This window comes from Phaethon aethereus, assembly GCF_964289735.1.
Source record: "Phaethon aethereus genome assembly, chromosome: 7".
Taxonomy (NCBI): Eukaryota; Metazoa; Chordata; class Aves; order Phaethontiformes; family Phaethontidae; genus Phaethon; species Phaethon aethereus.
In genome coordinates, this window is record NC_138583.1 from 1487168 (window position 1) to 1515146 (window position 27979).

General features: G+C 48.6%; 1 protein-coding gene across 1 annotated transcript; it reads right to left on the minus strand.

Annotated features, from left to right (window-relative positions):
- Positions 1-70: 70 nt before the first annotated feature.
- On the minus strand, positions 71-27974 carry PAPSS2 (3'-phosphoadenosine 5'-phosphosulfate synthase 2; the record flags this gene model as incomplete). Its single annotated transcript, XM_082001940.1, has 12 exons — positions 71-212; positions 697-926; positions 1638-1906; positions 2708-2843; positions 3808-4013; positions 7419-7530; positions 7969-8082; positions 8205-8323; positions 8577-8715; positions 9444-9679; positions 11874-11979; positions 27849-27974. 12 exons carry the CDS (start codon positions 27972-27974, stop codon positions 71-73), a joined length of 1935 nt encoding a protein of 644 aa, XP_081858066.1.
- Between the last annotated feature and the right edge of the window lie 5 nt (positions 27975-27979).

The following is a 27979-nucleotide window of genomic DNA, read 5'->3' on the forward strand; positions in this document are numbered from 1 at the left end:
ATCTGTCATAGGGAATCAATCAATCATTGCTCACTCTTAATACAAGAATTCCTAGGGAGGAGGAGTAGCGCTAATTCTTTTTTTCCAGCGACTGGTAGTACTCGGTTAGGACTTTCCAAGCTTTGGGTGCCATGAAGCCATCTGGTGGGTTTTCACCTTCGCGAGCAAGCTTCCTCATGCGTGTTCCTGAGATGAAGTCAAAATCGTCGTGCCTGCGGCAAAACAGAGACAGGGGTGAAATAAGCACAACCGGCCCGAGTCGTCCCCAGCGCAGCTCCTCCACCGTGCCAAGCGCGCGGTCAGAACCCCCCCGGCGCTGGCAGCACCCGACCGTGGCTTCACGCTTAGGTTTGCGATCGGCAGCGACAGGGTTGCTCTTTTGAGAGGAGCTGGAGTTGCATGTAACGCACTTCGCCAGCCACGAGAGGCTGTATTTCTACTCCCACTCAGTCCCCAGACCGTGTTTCTTATCCTCCCCGGCAGCTACAAAGGCGCGTCTTTAGTTTCCTGTGACCCACCCTTGACCTGGTGTCAGCTCTTGAGGGGGAAAGCCGGTGGCTTTCATAGGTTCTTCCCCCATTCCTCTCCAATGACGACTGCTTTTCGCTCTCCCCTGGCAAGCTGCAAGCCAGACGTGATCGCAAACCGCACGCGCCGTGCAGGCTGAAGAAACAGCGACGCTGCTGCCTGCGTTACCTTTTCGGGTCATAAAAATCCATGGCCCTTTTCAATTTATTGTAAGCAGCCACCCGGAAGGGGAGGATTTCCACCGAGGTCAGGCCTGGCGCCATGCTGAGGACCTTCCCTCCCTGCGTGGGCTCATAGAGGTCCTTCTTGGTCTCGGGGTGAGGCATGCCTGCAGGGTCACGCCCCACAATGTAGAAATTGGCCCCGGCAATCATGCGAGCTCGGCAGTGCCACTGCACCTGCAAAGGAGAGACGCCAGGAGCACTGGCTGAGGGCTGAGCAGCAACTGAGCCGCCTGCCCCAGGCTGCAGACGAGATCCTGGCGATCCACACACAGGAAGGAAGGAAGGAAGGAAGGAGACGCGTCAACAGCCTTGCTGCAGTTTGTCATAGCAATAAGGCTTGTCTTCCACTGCGTGGACCTGATGCAACATCACAGTTCTCCCAAAGATCTGTATTTCAAGGGAACTGGTCGTCTTCTAATTTGGCAGCGAATGGAAGTAGCGGTTTGCTTTCTGAACGTGCAAAGACAGTGCCCACCAGCCCTGCACAGGCAAGAGCTGCCCATGTATCCCCCTCCTTCCTCCTTCGGGGGAGGTTCAGTGTCTGCTGCTTTCATCCCACCAATTTAGGGACAGAAAGGAAACCACCAGGAGAAAACCAACGAGTGTTCCTGCTCAACTGAAAATGGTCACAGCGGTGAAGTCTGCTTCTAGCCCCTTTCTCCCCAGCTCTCCACACAGCTTGTGAAAGACCACGGAGCCGAGCTCTGCTGCGAGACGGCTGCCACAGCAAGCTGCAGGAGAACCACCAAGGGAGCTAACAGCAGGGCACCAGCTACTGACTCCCTGCCCTGCGGCTTTCTGGAGCTGCGCAGGCAGCCTGGCAGCCGGCATTCCCACGGACAGGCTTCACGCCTTGTCGCAGTGAGCAGCCAACGGCTACATTACCTCCGTGGGGCCAGCATAGAGCATGGGAGCGGGGAAGATGGCAACGATGGTCGACTTGGGGTCCAGGACTTGCTCCTCCAACACTGCTGCATGCTGCTTCATCCGCCACTCCAGCGGAACATCGTCATCTTTGGTCCATCCTCCCAGTGGGTGCAGGAGAAGCACGGGGTTTTTGTAACCCCTCTCCAAAAGCTGGCGCTGCGTGTCCTGCATGAGCAGGGCATGCCCATTGTGGACAGGGTTGCGCAGCTGAAATGCAAAGACAGCATCTAAAAGGGAAAGATTCAGAGGGTCACTGTGCTGACCATCGGACTTCATTTACACACTATACATTTCAACACAGTCATAAGATATGTATTTCATAAGATGTGTGCCCTATCTTCACATGAGCGAGACCTTAAATACCCGAGTGTTTCATATACGTACAGTGTCTCTTCATCACTCTGACAAGTTTATTTTCATTGCACATCCTCCCTTTGGGGGCCAATTTCAGTCCTATCAGCTCTCCTACAATGTTTTTAGATGCCACTGGACACCTCCACGAAGTTCCCTGACTTCTTACGTGATGTGCCACCTCCTCAAGCTCGATGGCACCTTCAGGAAGGCCAATGCTCTCTCCCCAAAGTGAGGGTAGGTGTCCGACACCTGCCAGTCTGCTGGGACAGACACCTGGGAGAAGACACCTGTCCTGTCCCCCATGTGTGAAGGCCAAGCGCTTCAGCACAGGGCTTTAAATGCCCAGGGTGCAGAAAAAGAGGCTCCGACCTGCCAGGGAGGACACAAGCAAGGACGCTCGATGCTTTCCAGTCCCACGCTTGGAGACACCCATTGAGGACGCAGCCCACTGCAAGCACCGTCCCTAACCAAGGAGACGCCGCGCCACTTTTTGTGCCATGCCATGCGTCCCTCTTACTGCTCGCCCTACCTGAATAGTCCCATTTTCGGAGCATGCAGAAGCAATCTGGCAAGTGCTGTGAGTTTGAGAGCAAGTAATCACAGATCACAGAAATCTCCCAGCGCCAGGTAGGGCGAAAAAAGCCGCGGCACCGGTTCTAACCCAGGGCACTCACCAGCGTTCATTTCTCTGAACTTCTGCTTGAGAGCGAGTGGCGTCAGGCGGTACTGGTCCAGCCCATCATTCCATTTGATCTTCTCCAGCACGAGGAGGTCTCCACCAACCAGCCAGTCTCCACTCTCCATCACCATCTGTGAATTATGCACACGTGCATTACGGAGGGGATAGCAAAATACCTCCTCTTCCCTTTCCCAGTCTCCTTTGAAAACGTTCTTACACTGACCATGTGAACTGACCATCACGAGCAGCGCAACCCCATGAAGCGAGGCATCAGCCACCGAGCCCCTACCACTGCACCCAGCTGGGTGCTGGACTCCTCTCTGGCAGCTGGGGGTCTACAAGTAATGGCACAAGACCTTCCTCCGCCTCACTCTTTGCTCTTTCCTCCTGGGAATATGCAGGAGGAATAAGCCTGTTGCAAGGCGAGCAACTGCTGCTGAATAGTTAAAAGAGTAATTTTAGGCAGGGAAAGAGGGATTTAGGTAGGGAAAGGGAAAAGAATTAACACAGCTTTAGTCTTTTTAAGCAGGCAGCTCAAGTCACTCTGTGTAACCTGGAGCTCTCCCTTTCTAAGGGATGATGTTCTTTGTACTGCCCGAGAGTAAGTGGGAAGAGATAAGCTGTAAAAATATAAACACCCTTGTTGGCTGCCTGTACGAAACAGCCAAATTGAGTAGCTTAAAGGAGCACGAGTCAGTGACCTGCAGCATTAGGGTTTGGCAGCATCACTGAGATCGTCACAGGCCAAGTGCAGGAAAATTCTGGGGGCTAAGTAGGTGGTCATGCTAAAAACGTTTGGATGTAGGCAGACGAGTGAATGAAAGGAGCAGCTCCTCAGCAGCATGCTCACTTTCCCTTTCACCTTGCGCTTACGATCTGATGCTCTTGTTAAGCAGCAAGTGCAGCATTGACTCACGGGCCTAAAAAGTCAGTCCTGCCTGCTTGGCACATGATGGCTCCCAGAGAGGAGCTGGGCTCGGACAGCAAACAGGACACCCACAGACCTCAAAACTTTGGAAAGGTTGGGTTCTCCAGCCCTCGCCCGCACCTCCCATCCCAGCCAGGTTCCCCAGAGCAGCACGGGGACAAACTTACTTTGATGTGCGGGTGCTTCGCGCAGGTGGTGCCCCAGACGCGGGCGCAGCGCTCCTCCTTCCTGTGCTCGAAGTACTCGGGGCTCTTCAGGACCGCCACCCGCCGCCCCGCGTAGCTGAGCGCCAGCGCCTCGCAGCCCTCCAGCCGCTCCTTGTCCTCCGTGGAGATCGGCAGCACGATGGGGATGCTCAGGTTGACAACGCCGTCTGGCAAGAGAGAGGGAGGATTTTAACGTCCTCTGGCCTTGCGTACTACGTAAACAGAGGCTTTCAGGGGCACACGTTCTCCCTTTGGAGAGCCAAATCTTCCAGGACTAGCTCGGGGATTCACCATCAGTCATGTAAATTTATTCACTGCTCCATTTTTTTCTGCACTGTTAATAAATAGCTATGGTGGTGGAATACAAAACCTCCTTATCTTGGAGCCAGAGATGTCTCAGAAGACACCTGGAGCATTTCAATACTTTCTGGACCCTCTGTCCCCCTGGAAAGATCGGTTCTCCTCCAGTTAGCTGGTTGTAAAGTCTCTCTGAAAAATTTAAGCATACTTGGAAAGTGCAACCCTGAGTATAACCCCTACCTCCTCTGCCAGGAGAACAGCCTCTGTTAAGACAGCTCTGGCTTGGTGTTCCCTGGGGTATCTCATTCCCTGCACACCTGCTGAACTGCCTCTTCCAACAGGGAAAACACCGTCACGCTTTGCTGTGTTTCTTTGTTTTTTTCTGGCTATCTCTATAATTACTCTTCTTCCTCTATACCTCTGCAGACTCCATTATTAATCTATTTTCTGTGTGGTAAAAGCAAGTCCACATTTGCATGTGTAGTTTCTAATTTCAGTGTTGTCCCCAAATACCTCAAAGTCATGTTGGTTTTATTCCTACTCCCCCTATTTCCCGGTTCTCCACTAAGGTCCTCCCATTTCTCCTTGGATATCCAGGTACTAATACAGAAGAATCAGTCTCTCGCATGGACTTCCATTCACAAACAAGAATGAACAAATCACTGATTCAATCACTGAAATAATTTTGGACTTTTGAGAGTCTTAATTTGATGATTTTGACTATGATGTAGATTTTTTTTAAAAGTCTTTATTAAAATGTTTGCATTTACTTTTAATTCATGACTAGGTATCATTTGTCTGCCAGACAGGAATTTTCAAGCATCTTCATGAATAATCGTAACTACAGTCACATGGGAGACAATCAATACCAACTTTATACATTTAAATTATATTAACCAGCAATCAGTCAATAAAGTCAGCGTGGAAAAAGCCGGATTATGAAACCAACAAATGATGCTGAAGCTGAGGATCTCACGCTCCATTCCCAAATGGAAGATGCAGAGTTAAAAAAATGAAGGGGGCGGGGGGAACCACTCCAGCGAAGGTAATTACAAAATTACACAACTCGGGATTTTGGTGAAAACTGGTCGGTAGGATACAAGGTGTGTCATACCACCTTGTAAGCAGCTGAATCATAAACAGGCTGTGGTTGTGCCTAATCTTAATAATTTTCTTTTTTTTAATTAAAAAAAATTACTTTATAGCAAAAAAAAATAAATTGAAGTGATTTCTGCACAACCTAAGAACAGTTATATACATATCGGCTACAGAGTAATTCCCTCCTGGAGAATACAAACACAATTAAGATAATTAACACTCACAGGCACCAGTTACAGTAGCCGTTTTAAGAACCAAAGCCGCTTATTTAAAACCTCCAGCAAGCAGCACCTAACCACAGGCAGGGTGCCTGCTGGCGCAGCCGCGGTCCTCCACGGCGCTGCCCCAGCCTCTCCAGCGCTCACCCGTCCAAGACGGGTCGCGCTGGCCGGGAGCGATGTACAACACACCTACGCTTTCGTTGTGGCCCAGTCCTGACAGAGGCACACGTCGCTGGTGCGGAGGGCAGAGCGCTGGAGACTCGGTGGAGCTCCTGCTGCCCTACGACGTGCAGGTCCACCTTTCTTTCTGGTGGCCATCATGCCTCTACACAAAGCACCTCATCCACGCACCTGCTGGTAGTCTCAAGGTGGGATTTACTGCTCAAAGTCTGAGCAAGAGGAGCACTAACTTGCACAAGTCCACCAAAATGGATCGCAGCCCTTCCAGGCACAGCTGGAGCTGCCAAAAATCACCTGCATCCCAGAGCAAAAGGGCTGGATCAATGACTCCAGAAAGACCAGGCGCAAACCTCTCTTCGGCAACATGCATTCCAGCCTCGGCACCATGAGATGGAAACCCTCCACCGTTTCCTAAAGCTCATCCAAGCAAACCAGGGATGTTCTCCTTCCTGCCCAGATGTCACCCTGCAGGCCTGATCTAGGCCTGACCACACAGATGTTGAGTTTGGAGACCTCCATGGAGACAAGGTGGACCAGGGTCTGATGCTGATGCTCCCTACTGCAAAGACCTTGCTCTGCAGAGCTCATCCCCCACTAAAAGCAGGTGTCCTGGGCTTTGTCCCTGACCCTGCGGAGCTCTGCAAATTCTGACCATAAGCCTGCGGACCCTGGAGGAGCTGTGCTCAGTGATGCTGACAAGTTTGAGGGAGTGCCCCAAAAACGGACGTTTGCTGAGACAAGCCTCCGGTGCAAAGTGTGGTGCTCTGGAGCAAGGTAGTGATTACGGGGCACCTCTGTGACCTCATCAGGCACAACAGGCAGCTCACAGACCACAGATCAGGGTGCTTTTGAACACTGTTTGCACTCTAGTTGGTAGGGATAAGGCTATGACATGTCTGAAAGCAGAAGCCCCCACACAGACACTCCTCTGGTCCAAAAGCAAGCAGTCCTGAGCTCTGCATCTGCTGCATGGTGCCCAAATCCTAACAGCAGCAGCAAGTCACTGTCCTGCGCAACCATGGGATCCTCTAGAAGGAGGGCAAGACTCAAAGGGACTCGCTCACTAAGATCCCAAATCCCCAAGGCCAGAGGTCGCTATCAGGTCTACAAAACCCAAAGTGAGGGCCCTGTGTGCATGTGAAGTCACAGCGACGGCATCTACAGCTGGGAAGCGGGACAGAAATATCTATGGCCCCGGTCTCAGCTGTAGACGATCACTGCCTGAATACTCTCCCTTCAGGGACGAAGCACCTCGAACGTGCTGCTAATGAATAAGTAAATATGAATTATTTCAAGTTATGGTAACAGATAAGAAGGAAAACGGGGGAAGTGAAATCGGCTCTGCTCCTGTTTCTAAGGAACAGCTGCCTTCTCCCAGCTTGAATTCAGCCTGGCATCCTCCCTGCTTGCTTAGCTTTGTGTTTGCATCTTTATTTACCCCGGTATAACAAGCATGAAAAGACCTACACAATGGCTACCAAAATGTTTGATCAGCAACATGCGAGATGTCAAAGCTGTAAGCCAGAGCCTTGGCCACAGCACGGCGAACTCTGACACCTCTCGTGCGCTCTGGTGCATGTCGGTGCACAGCTCCCTGGCCCCCACAGTCCTTTACGAGCCCTCACATTTAACACGCAAGAGGAAAGAAGGAGGACAACACGGCCGAGCATTAAGCTTCTCCACACGGCTGCGTGCCGAGACAACCGCAGGGTAAGCATCAAGTCCCGCCGCGGCTTGCCAGCCAGCGTTAACGCAAAGCGTGGGGATTCGTACCATTCAGCAGGGTGCCAAAATGGATCACTTGCAAGTACTCCGCCTCGCGCATGAAGCCGGTCAGCGGAGTGGCCCAGCCTTCGCTCAGCACCTGCACCCACTGCAGATCCAGCTGCAAAACAAACCCAGACAGCACTCCTGTCACCAGGTCACGCTCAGAGGTTGCTTCTCCTTCCCTTCTGCTGCAACAGCACTCTCATTTGTTTTGCTTCAAATATAGGACATTCATAAAGGGGGACCATGGAGGGGCCATTCATAACCATGGGGGGCTAGTTTGGTGCTTTTTTTAAGCCAGACTCATGTGCTTTCATAGCACAACTGCTTGCAGGGCTGTACTAACGCAACAAAGGAGGCAGACAGCGCGGGGTGGAGACACGGCAGACAACGGCTGAAGGTCAGGACCACACTTCAGCTTGCCAGAAACCACAGCCACAGAAGCATACAGCCGTCAGAGGAACACAGCCCCCTCCAGCAACATCCCCGTTGAAGCTTCTACCCTTCAAGCAGCTAAACGAGTGAACTGCAGCGCAGCATCCACGAAACATGGTACCTTAGTGATCTCTACGGACGGCAGCATCTCTGCTTCAGCTTGGACACTATTGAGTTTATTTTCAGGTACAAACAGCTCAAGAACATCCTTAATTGAGCCATGGGGCACGATGTTCTGAAAGAGAGAGAGAGAGACAGCAATTGTAAATAATGCTGGTTTTTAAATGCACACCAAAAACTCAGTATCCAAAAGCAGGTTTACAAGGTGCTGGCAGCGGTGGCATACAAATTACCTACTTGCGATTGGAGGAGCTCCACGACCTGCTGAATACATTCGGACACCGATGCAACATTTGTTTTCAACACTAGTTCAGGAGATTCGGGCTTCTCATACTCTGAGTCAATCCCCGTGAATCCTATGGACAATTAAACCCAAACTAAATTTATTTAATGTGATACTCTGTGCCCTAGAGCCAACAAAGCTGTACAAACAACCAGTGAGCATTCAACCATACTGGGTACTACAAGTGACACTTGTGACAGCAAAATTAGGGAAACAGGATACTCTTGTGCGCTACAAAGAGCCTTTAGTAACACACCTCTACGTGCAGAGCCACAACGACAAGCTATCCAACACAAAAGGCAAAATAAGAGCTCCCTCTTCCATACCTTTGATCTCTCCAGCTCTTGCCTTTTTGTACAGGCCCTTCACATCTCTGCTTTCACAAATATTTAGAGGAGCATCTACAAAGATTTCAAAGAAAGGAAGTCCAGCTGCCTCATGAATTTTCCGTGCATTTTGACGATCCTGTTAGAAGACAGACAAGAAAATTTCATGTGTCCGTATTGCAGCAAGCGCCTTCCTACTACATGACGTGCCCTGTAATTCACACAGGTAAATTTGTCTCTGGTATAGATTTACTGCATTTATGATAATTCTAATAAGGGGTTTTCATCTTCCTTCCCCTCTTTTCTTTGAAGATACTTCAAAAAAAAAATTAAAAATCTACAACTTTGATCTGTTTTCCAAAATATCAAGAACATCTCTTTGTTAAGCAGGACAGCAGAACTTTAGAATGTGAATAATTACCTGCCCTGTGTCAAAAAAAAAAAGGAACTGCTTGCATCAGCAGCTACTTGGTATTCTCAGGAAGCATAAAAACACAATCAATACTTCTTCAGACAGAGTAGTGATAACACTATGACAGGCTATTCCTTCTGTGCTTCTTTTCTGCCTCCTAATGAGTTAATAGTAGGAGCTTCTGTAAGGAGTTTTTAAACTTCTCTTAGCTTTTGATCAATTTGTAATATTGAATATATTCAAAGAGGTCACGTCAAACCGCTCTCCAGAAATCTGTACTGAGCGCATGTAGTTCTGGGTATCGGTGGTGTTTTACAAAAGAACAGAGAAAAAGTCAAAAGAAGCACCTGATGGCAAATATATAGGAAATCCTCCACGTAAATCTCTCTTCCCTAAGAACAACCATGAGACCAAGGCTGCCCTGAAAAGAGCAGAATATGATGCAGCGAGTTTACCTTTGCGAAAGGAGAAATGAAACTAGTTATGCAGACAAGCCCAGCATCAGCAAACAGCCTGGCCACCTCTGCGATGCGGCGGATGTTCTCTTCGCGGTCCCCAGCCGAGAAACCCAGGTTTTTATTCAAGCCGTGCCGAACATTATCGCCATCCAGAGAATAGCAAGGGATGCCATGAGAGACCAAGTACTCTTCCAGAGCAAAGCCAATGGTTGTCTTGCCAGCTCCAGAAAGGCCTGTTGGAGACAGAAAAGTGAGGTTTAGCTTTGAGGTCAAAAGAGTGAAAATGACAGTGTAACGCAATACCTCCTGGGACACTGGCAACGAAACCCCTTCTTGTCTGAAGTTGCTTTAAGGAAGGAATGAGGTAGGGAAGTTGGATTCATCTTTTTAGCACACGGTTACCATGACAGAGCCTTGGCTAACCCTCCTCTTATTGAAAGGGTGGCATTAATGCCATGAGAAAAGCTGCTATATCCTAACATCTGGAGGGGTACCACCCAGCAGTGTTGCAAAAGCATCTCTTGCTGGGCCGTGGTGGGACAAATAGGTACCAGTAAGTAGGGGAAGCCCGAAAGGATGCTGTTGGCTGCGAGTCTCTCAGCATCTTCCTCTTCCTCCTACTGTTCCCCCTATGACAGCCAAATGCTGTCCCAGGCTGAACCCAAGGACAGGTTCTTGCCACAACTGTGTGTGGTGGGACAGGCTCCAGCAGCAGCAATTGTCCCACGGACACCTCCTTCTGCAGAAGCAGCACCCACAGATCCGAGTGAGCAGGAGCAGGACAGTTGTGTAGACAAGCAGCACATCATCTGCTGCCCGCAATCTCCTGGAGTCATCAGCCAGAAAGACAATCCAAAATGAGGTTTCCCCTTCCCATCCCAGCTCCATCCACTTGCACAAAAAGCACTTGCTACTGAAAGCAGCAAGTGCACCTGGAGCACTAAACTCCTCCTTTCCCTTGACTGGGGATCCATGTGTTGAAAACTCCTTCCATCTGAAGAGGACCTTGACTTAGGAGAGATAACACCTCCAAACACCACACCTGTCTCAGGAAACACTTAGCCTTGGAGAATCTCCTATGAAGATAGCATCATCTGCTCACCTGTTTATATACCCTTTGCATGACATCTGCTATTTACCACTCAGGGAGACAAGACCCTGGGCAAGGTGGACATTTGGTCTGATGCAGAACAGCCATGTTTGTGCTGGAGAGGAAATCTGGCTGGGCAGAGATGAATTCTGCTGGCTGTGCCTTCGTTTTTTTGTAGTACAACAGACTGATAGCTCTCCTGAGCTGGCAGTGTAGGGCATTCAAATGCCCTTCCATTTTAATACACATAGTCCATGCAATGAAATGTCCTTCCATATAGTCTCTTAAAGTTAAACTGACAGAGAGTTAGGAGACCACTGTCTGTTTCAAAGAATAATCGTCAGTCACAGAAGCTACAACCTTTCAGAGAGGATCTTTGAGTGATATTCGAAAAAGAAGGCAATTGTCTCGGATGGGTTTTTTGGCTTCAGAAATGACATTAAAGCAGATTAGGCATCGTCCACCTTTTCAAAATTAAAGAGGAGGACAAAACAGAAATGTGTTTTAATCCAACATCTAGCACAAAATCTGATATGAAGGCAAATCAGAATGGCTTTATAAACTCTTCCAAATACATCTTTCAACATCTTCCGGCAGTCAAAGAAAATACCAATATTTAACAAGCAAAGAAACAACTGGACAAGCTGCAAAAGATAGAGTTGTGTAAATATTAGCTGAGCAAAATAAATGCAATTGTCCTTTTTAGCAGCCCCTAATCCCCAAACAATGAGTTGTCTTTCAAAGCAGAAGAGAAGGGCAACACATTGGAAGGCGGACAAAATGAGAAATAGCATAAGAAACGCGCAATGGCTGCGCAAGGAATCGCTTCCACTGCGACTCGCTGACTGGGAGTATTTGTTCTTCAGACAGGATGACTGCCTTGTTGTGTTGCTCATGAGTTCACTTTAAAAACAGTAAACTTAGGTGTCCCAATAAACTTCCCAACAACCCAGAATGAAAACATCCGCATGCTGTTTTGGACAACCCCGGGCATGTTTTACTGCCAAGGACTGGCTGGATTTGAGCCAAGGCTTCCTCAGCCACACACTTGAGAACAACAAGTGTGACCCTTAGGGCTTCTGACGTGTTCAAAGGAGCCTGATAACAGCTGTGAAATTCATAAAAACATTAGTTACGGGCAGCAGCTGCCAGGGAGAGTATCTTGCTGTGCCAGCACCGCACGTCGGTGTTTTCCGCATGTAAATGTTTTGCAATTCCCAGTTCACAAGGTACGCTGACGTTTCCTGCGGATCCCAAATCCTCACCTCCAAGCCATACTCATGTATGCAAGTGGGTTTCACACGTGAAGCCACGCTTTCACACCCAGATGAAAATACCTGTTAGCCAAACCGTGCAGCCGCGAAATCCACCCCTGGTACCGACAACTTGTCCTCTCTTACTCCTGCTGACATGATGGGCTTGGTAAACCACATTGGTTGATCCCTGATAAAAACAAAGCAAAACAAAACACTTTTGTTATCTCATTGCTCTCTGCAAAAGAAAATCTCAGCTGGGACTAATATAAAGGAGAGAAACACAAATTCATTAAAAATCTGCATAAGCCATTGCAGCAAACTTTGGCAATTTGGTACACAAGGGAAAACGGCGAAGAAAAGAGCTGCCTTTGGCGTAAGTTGGATTTTTGTCTGAACAGCACGTGCTCATTTTTTGAAGACAGTATTTGCCCCCGCTCAGAGCCCTTCTGGTGGCAGCGGCGTTGTGCCCGCCGCTGCCGGCAGCGGCAGAAGGCAGCTTGCTTTGCCGCAGGAGCGCTGCCAGGTGACCGATACACCCGCAGGCGGGCAGGGGAGGACACGGAGTCCACGCAGAGACACAGGCAGCACACTCCCTGCCTCTTTGGCGTTTGAAAACACAGGCAGGCTCGACTATTATTTTAATTACGCTTGCAAAACAAAAGCAACTTAAGGTGCTAATTTACTTGCTGTGTTTAACATAACACGGCTGCTAATAATTGCAGCTGGGGCAAGAAACGGCGACATAGCAGGGCTGAGCTGAGCGAGACTGGGACCCGGCCAGGGAAGATGGTGGGATGGGAGGCAGAGAAAACAACACCTAACGTGTACGCGTGCACTTCCCGGTGCAAGCGAGGGACCAGCGTGATGCTGAGCCCGAGGTCTGAATTTTGCTGCTTCCTAAGGTCAAACTGCTGCGGGCAGAGCCACCCCAGCCTCCCCGCTGGAACGCAGACTAAAAAAGCCTGTCTGCGCCCTGCAGCTCCAGCAACAGACTTTGACAAAGACTTTTTGCATATTAAATATCTACAAGATGTTATTAATTGTGAGGATTATGTTTCCAACTGAGGCAGCCAAGGGAAAAGTCTTGAGAGGGAGAGAGGATATAAATATTTTCTCCCCAGCCGGATTCTTCACGAACGTAGATTTACCCATTTTGTACCACGAGTACAAGAGCGGGTCAGGGCTTTCCCATGATTTACATCTTGCTATATAAATATTTCTACGCCTGAAGACACAGCAGGGAAGTGATCATCTTTCATTTGTCCAAGAAAAAGATTCTGGCAAGGAAAAAAAAAAAAAAAAGAGAGGAATGGGAGAGACAATGAAGTAAAAGGTCACTTTTAAATGTGTTAGCAAAATAGCCTGATTTCCCCGCCCCCCCGGCTTGCTGGGCCATTAACACGATTCAGCAAAGGCATAAGCATTCATTGGAGACCTGGTACTTTGTATGCAGAGGACTCTGCTTGCACAGAAATCTGGGTAAAAATTATTCTGCAACAGGAGAGAAAAATTACCCTCCTTTCCTCACCTGTTTTTATTATCTTTCAGAGGCCAGCATCCCAGCAGACACCAATCTCCCACCACTGCGATTTATACTCAAGAATTTCATGCCCATTTTCAATTTAATTTTAGTGAGAGTCTCCAAAATTAGGCCTCTTCAGGCCTGCAAACATGCCAACTGCAATCGCCTGCAGGCACACCAACCAGCTACCCCACTCCAGAACGTTTTAACATACGGGTAAGAGTAGCTGTGTCCAAAATAATCATAATAATGGCCATAAATCTCGCCTCCGAGGCTAACACTCAGTAAGCCTCAACGTCGGTGCCACGACTGTGAGATTGCACTGGAAGAGGCTCTGGGAGGGAGAAGCGGTCCTCCAGAACTGGCCCGAGGTGGCCAATGCCCACCCTGAGCCACCACCATACGACTTGGCGGGAAGTCCGGGGCTACAAAGGTTTTCGGGGCTTCCCGTTCTCGTTGCCGCAGCCACCAGAGTGGGTCCCTGACATCGCTTCCCCCTTCTGCAGTTGTTTCAAAGGATAAAATGAATTACTTGGGGGTTGGAGTGTAGTGGACAGACAAGACGCTGTCTAAAACACAGAGCCTGGGTACCACAGCAAAACAAAAACCCAAAACCTCTCTAGACCTGAGCTTGAAAAAGTGAGCGAGCCCAACACATCCTGGTCACTCAGAAAAGTAAAAGGTAAGTAGCTCAAGATTTGGGTTTTGTGTTTTGTTCTGTCTTTTTTGCAAGGGGTTGTCCAAAGCCTGTTCGAACATTTTGAGCTTGCAACGGTGAGACAGCACCACTGAGGTTTAATTTGCACCCATCTCCAGGGGTTCAGGCTTCGGCAGCGAGACTAAATGAGCGCACGCAGAAGTCCCAGCAGCCAAAAATAATCCCTTCTCCCAAGAGGCACGGGTGTGTTTCTGCTGTGTTTACTCCCGGTTGAGCTCTGGCACCGCTCTGAAATTACTGTCACCTGGCCAAGGCCCCTCAGCAAAGCCCGAGTGCCCAAACTCACCTTCCCCAGAGCTGGCCACCCCCCAGCCCCGAGCGAGACCTCCTGTGCTGCAGCAGAACGCAGGCCTGGGGATTACACACCCCTCAAGTGCAGCACTCCGGAGAACAGAAAGCAGGTATTTTGCAATTTGTTTGCAAACCACAACAGACAAGACTGATATTTCTGCATGGAGAAATGAACCTGCACGCTTCAAATCTCTCCTTCAGGCCCTCTGCATCCGTAGGAACTCCAGCTGCACACTTGCTCTTGCAAACTGTTGGTCTGCTGGATCTGTCCTGCAGGAGATGAACTACGATAACATCCGTGCCTTGGGAAGATGCGGGAGCTAACACATTCCTACGTGGCTGACGTAAGGAGATTGTTATGTTAAAAGTACATGTTGCTGTGCTGTAAATCTGCACTGTGCAAGCATCTCAGAGCTTTTATTTTGCACGCTGGCATCTTTTAGGGCTTGGGAAAGAATCACTGAGGGCATTTTTGCAATTCAGCAACGCTGTCAGACCTCTGCTATCTGCCGGGAACTCCCAGCAGTACCAAATCCCTCTGCTTTTTCTGCTATATTAATAATCTTGCCGGTGAACTCTTCCTAACCCTGCACAATTGCATGCCACACGCCAACCCAAATTCTCGTCGCCGGCTACACTGAGAGTGAAAAAAGGCAGAGAGAAATGCGAGCACGTGGCGGATGGCTGGGCTGGGAGCTTGCTTCGCCAGGACTGGGCAGGAAACACTAACTTCACACCTAATCATCCACCAGCTGGGACACGGCTGGGGAAGCTGGAGCTGAAGCACATCAAACAGGGCAAAGGCACCACCAAAAATAAGCATCAGCGGCCCAAGAGCAAACCATGGCGAGATTTAATCGAGAAAGAGCATATACTGCAAGACCATGGAGAGGCAGAGAGAAGCAGTGGATGGAGTTTAATCAGATGTGGGGCTGTCCTACTGATTTTATCCTCATGGTTTTAAGCTTGTCATCATAAACCAAAGATTTAAAAGAGATAATCCAATCATCACCACAACACGTTTGCACCTGAATATTAGGCCCTCAGCAGGGCCAATTTAGGGACACTGGTAAGCATTTCTTGCAAATAGCCTAGATCAAAGAAGTGAGGTTTGGGAGAGGAACTTCCTACTTACAATTCAGCCCCAAACAAGGCTCCAAGCAAGGCAATAAATGACCTGGCAGCACCTCCAAAGAAGAGCCATGCAGCTTCTGCCAGCCAGATGGATAAGCAGGACATTGCCACACTCTTCTCCTTTCCTTGGAAATCTGCTGTTTGGCCACGTCTGCATGATCTCATTCCTCAGCCCACCCTGGCTTACCTCATCCAGGAAATGAGAAAAAAATAAAGACATGGCTTCAAACCTTGTGCCGAGGCTGCAGCAGACCAAGAAGCCAAATCCTAGCTCTGCTTTTGGCCTTCCCTCCTACTGAACCTTTCCATGAGGCTGACAAACTGGGAGACACCAGGATCTCGGGCATCTTTAAGATCGGGCGTGACTAAGTCACCTGCTAAGTGTTTCCTGGCCCAGCTTCCAAAAGGAATGAGGTTTTTTTGGCCACCACCCTGGCAGAGCAAGATGCTCCCCAGCTTTGTGAAAGCAGGTTGCAGGCAGAGGCAGGAGGCTTTTCCTTAGTGCTCCTCCTGAATAAAGAGATGGGGGCCTCTGAAACAAGAGAGTCCACCGTACCACAGACCTGTTGGAAATCAGGAACCAGTGTCCTCTGCTCAGAGAGCTACCACTGCTCAACTCATGGTGTCTGAAAAAGTAACCTCAGGTCTTCCTTAAGTATTTGGCCCTGAAAGGGAGCAGCTGTGCTTGCCCACATGAAGGGAAGATTGTGCGTGACTACCCACAGGAGAGGTGCTATCAGGGAGCATCTTCTCTCACCTGAGAGCTAAATGCACCATATCTGGGTGACCTCTCCCAACCATGGCTGACATTTGTTAGGAGCAGAGCCACTACACAATTAACAGAAAATGCACTACACGAACAACATTTAGGTCGTCTCAATGAATTACATGGATGATTTGCTGTCTTCCACTACAAATTCAAGTATGTACAAGCTCTGGAACCTTAGGACACAAGGCAGCATCTCCTCCTGCCCCCATCTACCTATTTCTTCATCCAGCATCCACACAGCTGCATAATGAATGGGACCAGGGCAAGAACGGAGTGTTCCAACCAGCTGAGGGGTAGAAACAAAGGAGGAAGGACAGGAGCTGAGCAGGACATTCAAGAGATCCCCTAAGCACAAACGACATCCTCAGGCCAACCCTTGCTCAGCCATCCATAGAAGGCAGAGCTCTCCAGTGCTGCAGGAGGAAAGACTTGTCATTAGAAAGCGGTGCTGGTCGTCGCGATGGCCGATAGGGTCTAAACCAATGTCCTTACCGTGCCCTTAATTCCCCGCCGCCGGAGTACCTCTGCCTGCTGTAGCTTGCACAGCTTGGAAGCTGTCCAAGAGCCACAGCTCGTGGCAGGCTGCAGCAACGTCCTGCTCCGGAGAGGGACTCCCTCCTGAAAACGCAGCAGAGATCAGCCCAAAAACGGTGCCAGCGCAGAAACGCTCCTGTAGCGCAGTGCTATTAAGGGCACGTTAGTCACACGTCCGGCTCACTTAGCAGGAGGGCCAGCCTCGTACGAACACGGTCAGCATCCAGCTGGCAGCGCTCGCGGTCCCGGGGAAACCCTGACCCAACAGCGAGGCTGGGGTCAGGACTCCCCCAGCTGCATTGTTATTTATAGGGCTATCTCACATCATTAGGAATATGATTCATTTTCTTCCAGTCAAGCATTTAATACACACCCTATTTTGGTACTGCAGCCTGGATATCTCTCCATGGAGGCTTTCAAAATGTTTTCAGCTGATCATATTTGCAAATGGTAAAATAGGCTTTTAAAATGATAAAATGATCAAGCAAGCTTTCAAGTTTGACTTCAAACACCTGCTTAAGCCTCCAGAGACTGATGTAACTTACTGTTTAAAATCCCCTCCCAAATCCTGCCATCTTACTAAAAAAAAAAAAAAAAAGTTTTGTCATATCAGTTGAATTTGATGCATAAAATTTAAGTTTGTGGGACTTTTCCTTAAAAAATTATTTTCTCCTATCAGCGTAATTCCCATGGCTGCTCTTACAAATGGGTGAGCTGACATCATGGAGAAGATAAAGTGTCCATCACCAACACGGGGGGAAAACCTTCTGTAAGAGAGTCGTTTGCTGCAGAAAAGTGAAACCATTACACTCAAAAGAAAAGGAGGAAGAGAGGGAAGAGGGGGGTTTTGCTTGTGGAAGCAAAGATTTGATTACAATCATACTGAAAACCAATGGAGAAACCTCAGAGTCTCTGAAGTCCCTCTTTAGCTCTTGTAACCCTAAACCCATAGACCCTTCCCAAACTTGAGTTTCATTCACTGAATGGACTAAGGCAGTTAATGCTTCAAAATCAGCTCCACTCTTTCCCATGGGAAAACTCCACCAAGATGGAGTTACCCTGGAAATTTTGCCCATTTCACCTCCCAGGATTCCAGCATCACGACACGGAGCTTGGCCCGGAGCTCCAGACAGGGAGGTCGGACTTCTCAAACACCCAACACGTTACCATACCACCCACCTTCCTGCTTTCCGTGCCATTGTCCCCCCTCTTGCCTGCATGCAGGACTCATCTCCTCTCCCACCACCCGTACGTGAGCTGAAATAATGTTGTTCTCTTTTTAGACTTAGCTGAGTAACACAGCAATGTGTCACCACATACCCTGCAGAGGTTTCGGGGCTGGGGTTGCCAGCATTCCCTCACACCAGGGAGGATGCTGAACTGGGCTCCCTTTCTTCATTCAACGCTCTGACTAAACCACAGCAGACCTCACTTGCTCCTTGGCACCCTCCACCTTTGACGCTTGTTCCTTTTGGCATCGCTGCCTCGGCCCCTCTCCCCTGCCAGGAACGTAACACAGAAATCTTAAGGAGAACAGCAGAGACATCCCAGTTACCCGAAACAAGCAGTCTTTCAGCTTGGAGACAGACGGTTGGAGATGCCAAACATCACTAACACACAAGGCTTTCAAGGTGGTCTTAGCTAAAGTGTTTTTTTTTTTAATTAACCCACAGGAACTTTTGAGCCCTTAGCAAGACTTAATGTATTAAATATAAGCTAAAATATTTTTTTGGGTATAAATTTGCATGGTTTGGGTTGCCATAATCAAGTTTTATACAACCCTGGCAAGAAAAACCAAAACCAAAAAACCCAACCCCAAACCAGGCTCAGTGTATGAGCTCACATTCCAATCACCTTGCAAACCAGATGTTGATTTCTAGACCGTGTGACTTAAACCAGCAGGTTGGGCATCAAAATCTGCCTCTCTGAAGGCACCCAGATCAGGTGTTTCTTTATCTCTGAATTAGATGATGCCACTACTCCAATTTCCTCAACGCATGAACTAGTGAGTCATCCTTTGCTCCTGCATTTTCAGGACGAATTTGCAAGGCCAGGACAGATGTTATAAAAACAATCTTCCCGTCTTCATTCCAGAAATCACAAGGGACAGCTGCATGGGCAACAAATATTTGACAAACAAATTTTTGTCAGCTGCTGACAAAAATAACAATTTAAACAAGAAATCCTTCCATGGTTGCCCTATTTTTTATATTCAGAGCATTTCTACTAAATTACCCCCCCTAGATGAGCCCGTTTCAGCAATTTGGCTCATGCTCATTTTGCAAACAATAGGTTTGACATTGCAAAAGGAAAACTGCTTTGCTTTGATGCCTGGGGTCTGTTACAAGGCTGCTCTGGATCACGCCAAGACCGCGGCACCACCGACAATGCAAAAACCAGTTATCTTGCAAAAAGAGGGAACATAAATGATGTTCTCACTGCAGTGTGGATAAGTTTTGGGATTGAACACCCACAGAAAGCAATCAAGCACATCTATTTAACCTCCAAGAAAAGCAAAAAGAAGGGAATTATGTGACCAGAAGGTAGGTGACTAGTTAAAAAACGCAGAGATGGTGTAGCCCAGTGACCTCCACCAGCAAAGCCAGTGCTCGGTGGCGCACAGAGCCCAGACTGACAGCCAGCTGAGCTGCTCTGCATGGTGCAACGGCATCGGTGTGAGAAATGCTGCACCAAAAGAGAGCAGCACACCACCGCTCCCCGACCAGGAAAAGCTACCTGTTACACACAGCCATGCTTCTGTATCTTCTTTGGGAGACAAATACCAGGTTACGGAAATAGTGAACTGAGTATCAGTCCCTCAGGTTTCGGGGACAAGAGGAAAGGAGGACAAGGGTACGTATTTTGACTACACATTAAATTCAGTATCAAAAAAATTTCCAGAGAGGAATTGTACGTACATGTAAACATTTCTCTTCTTACATATGAGATTTAGGAATTTAATTAATGGGTTGTGGCTCTCTATGGTAAATAAACCACCGTACACGTCCCGTCTCTGACTGTGGCAAGGCAGGTACTCTACCCCTTAATACAAGCAAGACAGCCAGCCAGGACTCCTGAACCAAGTACCGTACAAAGAAAAACTTCCAGTATAGTGTCAGGAGATTGTCAGCTGAGCTAAATTTTGTTCAGTTGTAAGATACAATCAAACACACAAGCTCTGCTGTTCAGAGATGCCACACAGCACCGGCTTACCCAGGGGGTCCTCCAGCAAATGTCAGGAGCCAACGTGTCAGAGAGATATCCCATTTCATCAAAACTGTTCCCTTTGAGAGCTCCAGAAATTAGTTCAACAAACCAAGATCGTCACTAACATACCTTTAAAAGCTGAACTGGCATGGTGGCATTGCTCTAAACAAAAAACACAGCGAGCCACATTCAGCAGTTTTGTGTCCCTATTAACTCAGTTTGCAACAGGTTTTCAAACTTGGAGGCCGACATCTAACCATGGCTATGAGCAGGCAGGTGGGACACCAGCTCCATCTTCTGCGAAGTAAGAAAGCAGAATCTCCTTCCACCCCCATAAGCTAGCCCAGGTGGAACCAAGCCCATCTTGGAGCTAAACGATATGGGGACAAGATACCTGTTTTTAACATGTCCATCATATCCCTCTCAGGAAAGAAATTCTGTACCTTTTGAGAAGCTCTAGTGATTTCGTAAGCAGTGGGAGCTACAGAGGATCTGCATTTCAAGCAGTTTCACCAGGTTTTGAGAGAGAGAGAGAGAGAGAGACTTCCATAAGAGAACTAATCATCTTGCATCACTTCTCTACAGGACATCGTGGCAGCCTGCTGAAAGAATAAAGCTGGACACGAGCCCAGGCTGGTGGGGGCTCAGCATCGCAGCCACATGCTGCCTCTCCCTGCCTCATTCCGCACCTGGGATGGGCACGCAGTCTTGAACCTGTTGTCTTAAACCCCAAGCGCTTGGCTTTGCAATGGTCAATGGTTGCCAGCAGGCAACAGGAGACCTCTCTCCACCTCGGTGATTTTTTTTAAGGTTTGCAAAGTACAAAAGCAGGAGCAGGAAGGACTGTGGGGAAACTCAGCCAGAACCACCACACAGGACATGGTTAAATAGGTGAACTCTGCTAGGCAGACTGAAAGTTCATTTGGCTGGAAAAAAAAATCATTAAGATGAATTCATGGAAGGAAAGTTCATCAAGGGCTATCAGGAAGAAAGGCATGACCTCGGGTATCTCACGTTGTAAATCAATGGAAGCTGGGAAAATGCACTATGGCGTCCCAACCTTAAACTCTTTCCTGGCTCCCACTCTTGGCTGCTGCTGGAAACTACAGACAGGGCCAAACAGACCTTCCCCTCACTCAATACCTCCTCAGGCCCCTCGGTATTCCTGCTGGCTGACGGCGGGCTTGTTTTCATCATCATACCATTGAACGTGCTACCCTACACAACAAGCTGCATGAGCCAAGTCCAAGTTGAGGGCTCAAGTTCAGAGACACCAGGATGAAGGTTTCCTGCCCCATCTACCTGTGCATCTGACCCATACAAGCTGCAAGATAGGCTTTTAATTATGTGAGCAGATACAGGGTTACCTAGACCCTTGCTTAAGTCAGCACCAAGAACGCTGTACTCTTCTTGAACAAGCGGCTCTTCACCATTTCCCTCACCCCTCCCTTAACCAGGTGTAGGCACAGGTCTTAGTCATTACATGCCACTCAAAGGCTGGTCGAAGGACAGTTATGCATTTTCCTTAGGGATTATTGTTACTTGGTCCCTCAGAGTTCATGCAAACTCCCAGCATCTCTCTGAGGGTGGCATCATCCCCAATTTTATAGCCACAGAAAAGTAGCAGAGAGTAAGGCAAAGAGCAGAAGACGATTTGAGCTCCTGTAATATTTAAGCCCTATAAAAATGACATGTGTTTGAAGAGCAGCTCCCCTGGACTTCAGGCTGCACCTCCAAGAAGCTCGATGCTGCTCACATCCATCCCCGTGGTCTCAGACCCGCTTTGCAAAGATGGGGGCAGATGCAATGAGCTGCCCCAGCCATGGTTAAGGTGCCTCATCTAGCATCATGCCAAGAGTCCCAAGCATGCAACTCAGCCCCCTGCACCAGCAGTCACCTTCTCTGACCGGAAAGTTTTTTCCCCCCTTTCCACATCCATTGGCAACACAAACAAATGATCTTCCCGTCAGAAGGGCTGGGCAGACCTGAAAAATGACCTCCCGCGCAACACACTTTTTCGCACCACAATGGAAAGCTGAAAAATGGTTTGAGACTGAAGAAACCATTTTGTGCTGCCAGACAGGCCATGAAAACCTCAAGGTCAGAAAGTCTTGGAAATGTAGGTACAAATGGTCATTTTCCAAAGAGCACAAAAAGGCTCATGACAACAAACCCCAAAGCGCTGCATCTAAAGAGAAGGCACGTAAAAAAAATAAAATAAAATAAAATTTATGCAAACCGGCTCCTTTCTCAAGCTCTGCTCTCCAAACAGGCCAACACATTTTGGCACCCGCTCAGTAGATACAACTTTTGACACACATAGTTGTAACTGAGCCAAGCTGTAAGTAAATGAAAAAGGACCGCTCTGCGAGGGAAGGGAGGCAGCACTAGCAATGAGCTACCAGCCCTGCGGGCAAAATCCTAACTTCCCAGCACCCCATTTCGTGACGCACACCCACGCCAAATGCCTTGACCAGGCTTTTTGGCATCCCTCCTTTTGTTAATGATACACTCCAAGTAAATTTTCACTCAGAAATTATTAAGCTGCAAGACCATTAAGGAACTATTTCTCACTTACTACAGCTATGATTCAGAGCTAAATTAGAGATAACCATTAGTCACCCCACTCATGATAATAGTAAATTAATAAACAGTAACTTGAATTACATGGTGTTTCTCTTAATGGACTTTTAAGATACCAAAGTGTACGAGCACTGCGACCAAAGTACAAGTTCAAGGCAGGACATATCATTAGGAGCATTAAAACGGGCCCTGCATGCCACTTATCTTTTATGGGTGCGTACAGCTGCAAGTTTATCTAAAACACCTGGTTTCAGGTAGGCAAGGTCTTTTCATTTTTAAAGGCTGTTTAAAGACACCCTCCAGGATCAACGTCAGCCCAGTTAAAAAAAAAAAAAAAAAAGAGCAAGTATGCCAGTACTGCTTTTGAACAGCCTCCACAAAAACAAAATCCTCGTGGCCTAAAGCTTAAGCTGCAGCTGCAGCACACATGTCTGTGTAGCATGGGGTCTTCAAAATCATTCGCTGTCTTGCCTAAAACCACTTGTAGAGGCTGCCCAAGGAGAACATGGATGGAAACCTATGCCTGAGTTACGGGTTTCGGCACAGATTTGTAACTGGCCGTGACTTAATCAGTACAACCTGAAAACGAGAGGAGGCTGGAATCTCTATGCAGGAGTCCAGCAGCAGGGAAGGAAACAACGTGCTGACTCAAAGCGCTTTGACTCAGAGCTGGACAAATTACGCTCAGGTTTAGGTGCCCGGCCACCACCCCAGATGGCACCCACCATGCCAACCACCACCAGCAGCAGCGGTGAAGAGACATCCCGAAGAGCCACTAGTCCTGTTGGGAAAGCAAAAAAAAAGTCTTTTGCTTTTGCTCCAAGCACACCTGGCAGGGATCAGGTCTGACCTACCTGCCTCTCCCCTTAGAAGGAAGGGGGGTTCAGGCAGGAACCACCCACCCCAGCAGAAAAAGCCATCCACTTTTCCAGATGCACACCCTTCTACAGCCCTGAGAGATGCTCTGTCCCTGCAGTCTCCTGGAAAACATACCCTGCTGCTCCTGCTGCCTTGGAACTACCAGGGGACACCAGAGAAGCCTTCCTGCACTTGGGGAAGGTCCACCAAAGTCGCCAGCTTGCAGCTTCTAGGGCTGGACTGCACCAAGCTGATTATTTTGTTCTCCACTCCCTCGAGGGCTCAGCCTCCCTGAAACCATGGAAAGAGAGAGACATTCATATTTAAGAGCCTGCCACTTTTTCTGGCTTTTCTTCCCTGAAATACCTCAAATTTAACATCCCTGCCCTTACAGAGCAGAGTGTGGTTAATAAACACAGATCTGGCACACTGGCAGCCCCGCAAAACAGCGCAAGTGAATGAAATGGCAAGGTGAGGGCAACAGTCTGGAAAGGTAACTTTTTAATAGCAAAGGACTTCAAAACGAAATAGGGAGAAAAGGGGGGAGAGCTACAGGAAACAACGGAAGTCAAACTAACAGCCTATCGAGATAGTTAATCTGCTGACCTTTCTCTGATATTCAAAGTAAAGAGATACAAAGCAAAAAAAGCAATAGAAAATAAAAGAAGAAACGCTAAGCACACGATGAGCAACTAGAAAACAATCACCTTTCACTGTCACAGTGCAATGAGTTAGGCACTGCGTTTCACAAAATAAATCACGGCTGTAAACCCAAGACTTCTGAATTGCTGGATAAAACATCAGAAACACTGTCGTGAGTAATTCAACCCAGACCAAGCCACGCTAATTCCCTGAAATCAGGGCTCTGCTGCCTGCTGCACTGTCGTCTGTGCAAGCGTCGCTGTGATGAGCTACCCAGAACTGCTTTGAACATAAACATCCTTAAAGATGTTTTGTTCTTTATGTTCAAGGCAATAGTAAAGAGTAAGCATGCGAGGAGATGAACACACGGCTTGTTTTTTTCTAATAAACTTTTTATTTTACATTCCTTTGCAATTAAACGGATGAAGCTGTACATATGTTACCGCATAGCCTGTGATATCACTGAGTCCATCTGAACTCTGCCCTGTGGCTACAGTTTCTTCAACATGAGAACAGTTTTTAGCCAAAGAAACTAAGCCTGTTCATATCTCCTCAGGGCTGTCATCTGATCTTGTGGGTTTTTTCCTTCTCTTTAAATAAGTAATAAAAAAAAATTTACATTATTTTTACATGTTAATTTATCTTTAAAAAAGACCACATAATTTGCGACCGTGCACGTAAGCCCTACACAAGCAAAACTGAACTATCAGAAGGTACAGCTTTGTGATCCACCAGGCTATGGAAACAGCATCTCGGTAAAAGCAAGGGATGCCGTGCACCACGCCATTCAGCTTCCTGGAGGCACTGTCACAAGACCAGACAGATGACAAAGCTGTAACACTTACCCTGAGAAAGGCAGTTGCAGTACTGGGCTTTCAATCTCCCCTAAGCCCCTGTGAGGAGAAACCCACTGGAAGCAGCCGGCAAGCACGACGTCCGCCCGCTGCTGGGGCAGGGCTCTGGCAGCCAGCTCTGAACACCTCATGAGATCCGTTGCGTGGCATTTTCCACACACCACGGGGACATGCAAGCCACGCGGCCGGCCACCCGGGCGAGGGGCCAGCTCTTCCAGGGCAGGGCCGTGCCCGTGGCTTTGGGCTCCATGACAAGCTGTTTCCCCGGAGAACACCGCACCATCTGTACCCTCCTGCTCGTTATGAAAACGCTGCTCGGCAGGAAGAGGTACCGAGTGCGGAAATACCAGCGACGCCGCAGGTGTGGGGAGAACAAGCTGCTATTTCGATGGGGCTAAAAGAACAGCTCAGCCCTGAATGCCGCGCTGTGCAAGAGCCCACACAATAAACAAGGGCAGTCCCACAGCTCCACGCTAGACTGCGAGTGCTTTACGGCGCGCTTACTCCCCAGAGCAGGATTTCGCCGCTGGGGCACACAGGAGGCCTGTGTAAGGAACATTAAGTCTTTAAGGTCATCGTTAAAGACCATTCTCCTCAAAAAACCAGTCCTGAAACTGGTCAGAAATAAATGCTTTCTGTCAATGAGGTCTTTGAACAGAAGGACACTGCCTGGCATGTAGAGAACTTCATGCCTCTTGCAATGTCATGAGCAGAAACGAAGAGAGCATTTCCGTACTAACCAGCAAAAGAGCAATTCCTGCACACCGAGTCTTGGGTCTTCAGCAGAATTAAGGTGCCTTGTTCATTTTTAAGGATGATACAAGCAGACGTAAAAAAAAAATTAAGTTTTCTTCTTTGTATCTTACTCTAGGCTTGTATCAATAAACGGGTGCGCAATTAAAACTCCCCGAACTAGCCTCTAACTCCAGAGAGCATTCTGGCTAAATTTGGGTTTCAAATCTTGGGCTTAATAATTCTTCAATTTTCAAAATGAGGAGCATAGTCAAACAACACAGCCAGTCCGTCTCGCAACAGCTAGCGCTACCGTGCCTTTCAAAAGCTGACAGCTAATCAACATCGCCTGCAAAACCCATTTTTGACGTATTCTCGGACAGTGAATAATGCTGGAAACATCCAGCCTCACAAAACCTTGTCTGCAGGACAAAGATTAACAACACATCACCCACACTATGAAGAAGTGGTAAAAACTTCTTTTTAAAATTATTTTAATTATTTTAATTAGATTTTATTAGTAATAAGGATTTTTACGAGTAATAAGGATCCATGTTACTGGGTGAATGCAAACAGGGATTAAGTAAGGGACAAGAGAGACAAGCTGCTGTACTAATGAGGATCTCAGTAGGGCAAATTATTCTGTTCATCCCATCTTCATTTTCCAGTGGACCCACCTTGGCTGTTGCAGCTACAAAAGGTGTCATGAAAAATTCACCTCCGCCACGTTAAAACACCTCTGAGCTACAACACTTAGGCTGCTAGCTGTGGGCGCACGTTGTCGCCTGCTCCTTCGTTAGGCAAAACCTCTGACGCGCTGCCAATGCCTCAACCCTCCTGAACCACACCGTGTAATTGCACTGAGACTGAACGCAATCATCCGCGTGCGTATGCAAATAGTCGTGCCGATCAAGGGACCCCTATCAAAGGGAAGTGCCTTATCCCGTACCTTCGATGTCCACTTGAGACGGCTGAAACCACAGAGGCGCCGAGACCCCGTTAGGAGCGAGAACTTCATCTATGCTCTGTGCGACACATCTCCCTGGCGACAGACCAGCAGGCTCACTAAATGGGATATCATCGCTGTTTCATCATAATTACCAAAACCTCTCGCAATTAGTGAAATCATGCCTTTTCTCATTCTATCACATACCTGGCAGATAAGCACATGAAAATACGCCTACAACTGTCAACCAGATAGCATCTGTTTTGACAGTCACAGTACAAAGGTCAGCCACAATCTTGCTTATAAAGGCCAGGGTGGAGGCAAAGGAGAGGGATTATTCTGGAAGTTCAGTAATGCCTCTCTCCTGTCACAGCAATAAACAAAACTCCCATACACGGCTCATGTCTTGCACCTCCCCTCCCTGAAATAATCCCTAAACCACAGGTTTTCGCGTTTCCAAGAACACCCTGCCGCACAGGCGTGCTTTGTTACGTGTGGTTTTGGTTGCATTCCTACCCAGACAGATTACCAGTGTGTTCGAAATGCATTAAATCCATCTGAAAAATTTAAGACGAGGTAAAAAAAAATTAAAAAAATAAAAATCAAGCAGCAAAAGCAGCCCGAAAGACTTATGTCAAGATTTCTTACGGTGCTGATTTAAAACCTGGAAAACGTATGTGCAGTCAGAGGGACCCAGATCTCGCATCCCAAATCCAAGAAGGGAGGGCAGCCGGCAAGTGGTAAACTATTTCTGGCCATGACCGTGAATTGCAACTTTAATTTCTAACTGAATTACACTCCGGCTATTATTATTTTTCTTTGCTGTGTGTTTTATCGTTTTTAAAACCTGGCTCTGCAGCAGCGCTGAAAGCCGATCGGCAGCGACGGCGGCTGTCTCACCCGCTTCTCCCGCAGGCGGGACGCGGGCAGAGGACACCCGAAAAGCCGTGAGCGAGGCAGTGGCCCAGCCTTCCCGCTGCCTCAACCTTCGGCCTCGCCCGGGAGGCCGCAGGGGTGGCCGCTCTCCGCGAGCGCCAGCGTGGCGAGCCGCGAACTCGGCAGCTTTTGGCACAGCCATGCGGGGCACATGCGGGACGGCGTATCTGCTGGATGCCGGTGGAGGGATGCGTTGACCAACCTGCGGGACGAGCCAGGCCCTTGCCCAGGCGCTCGCTGGACGCGCAGCTCGCCCACGCGTTTGCACCGACGTGCCGCAACGAGAGCGGTCACCCCCAGCACCCAGCACTACCCTACCAGCTACCCTACCGTGGTGGCTTTCACCTCCTCCCGGGAGGTGGTGGCCGTGCCCCAAGAGGAGAACGCCGGGTCTGGTGCCGGCGTTGAGCTGAAGGCGCCCGCTAGCCGCCGGTGTGACCGGCGGGGCTCGACCATCGGGC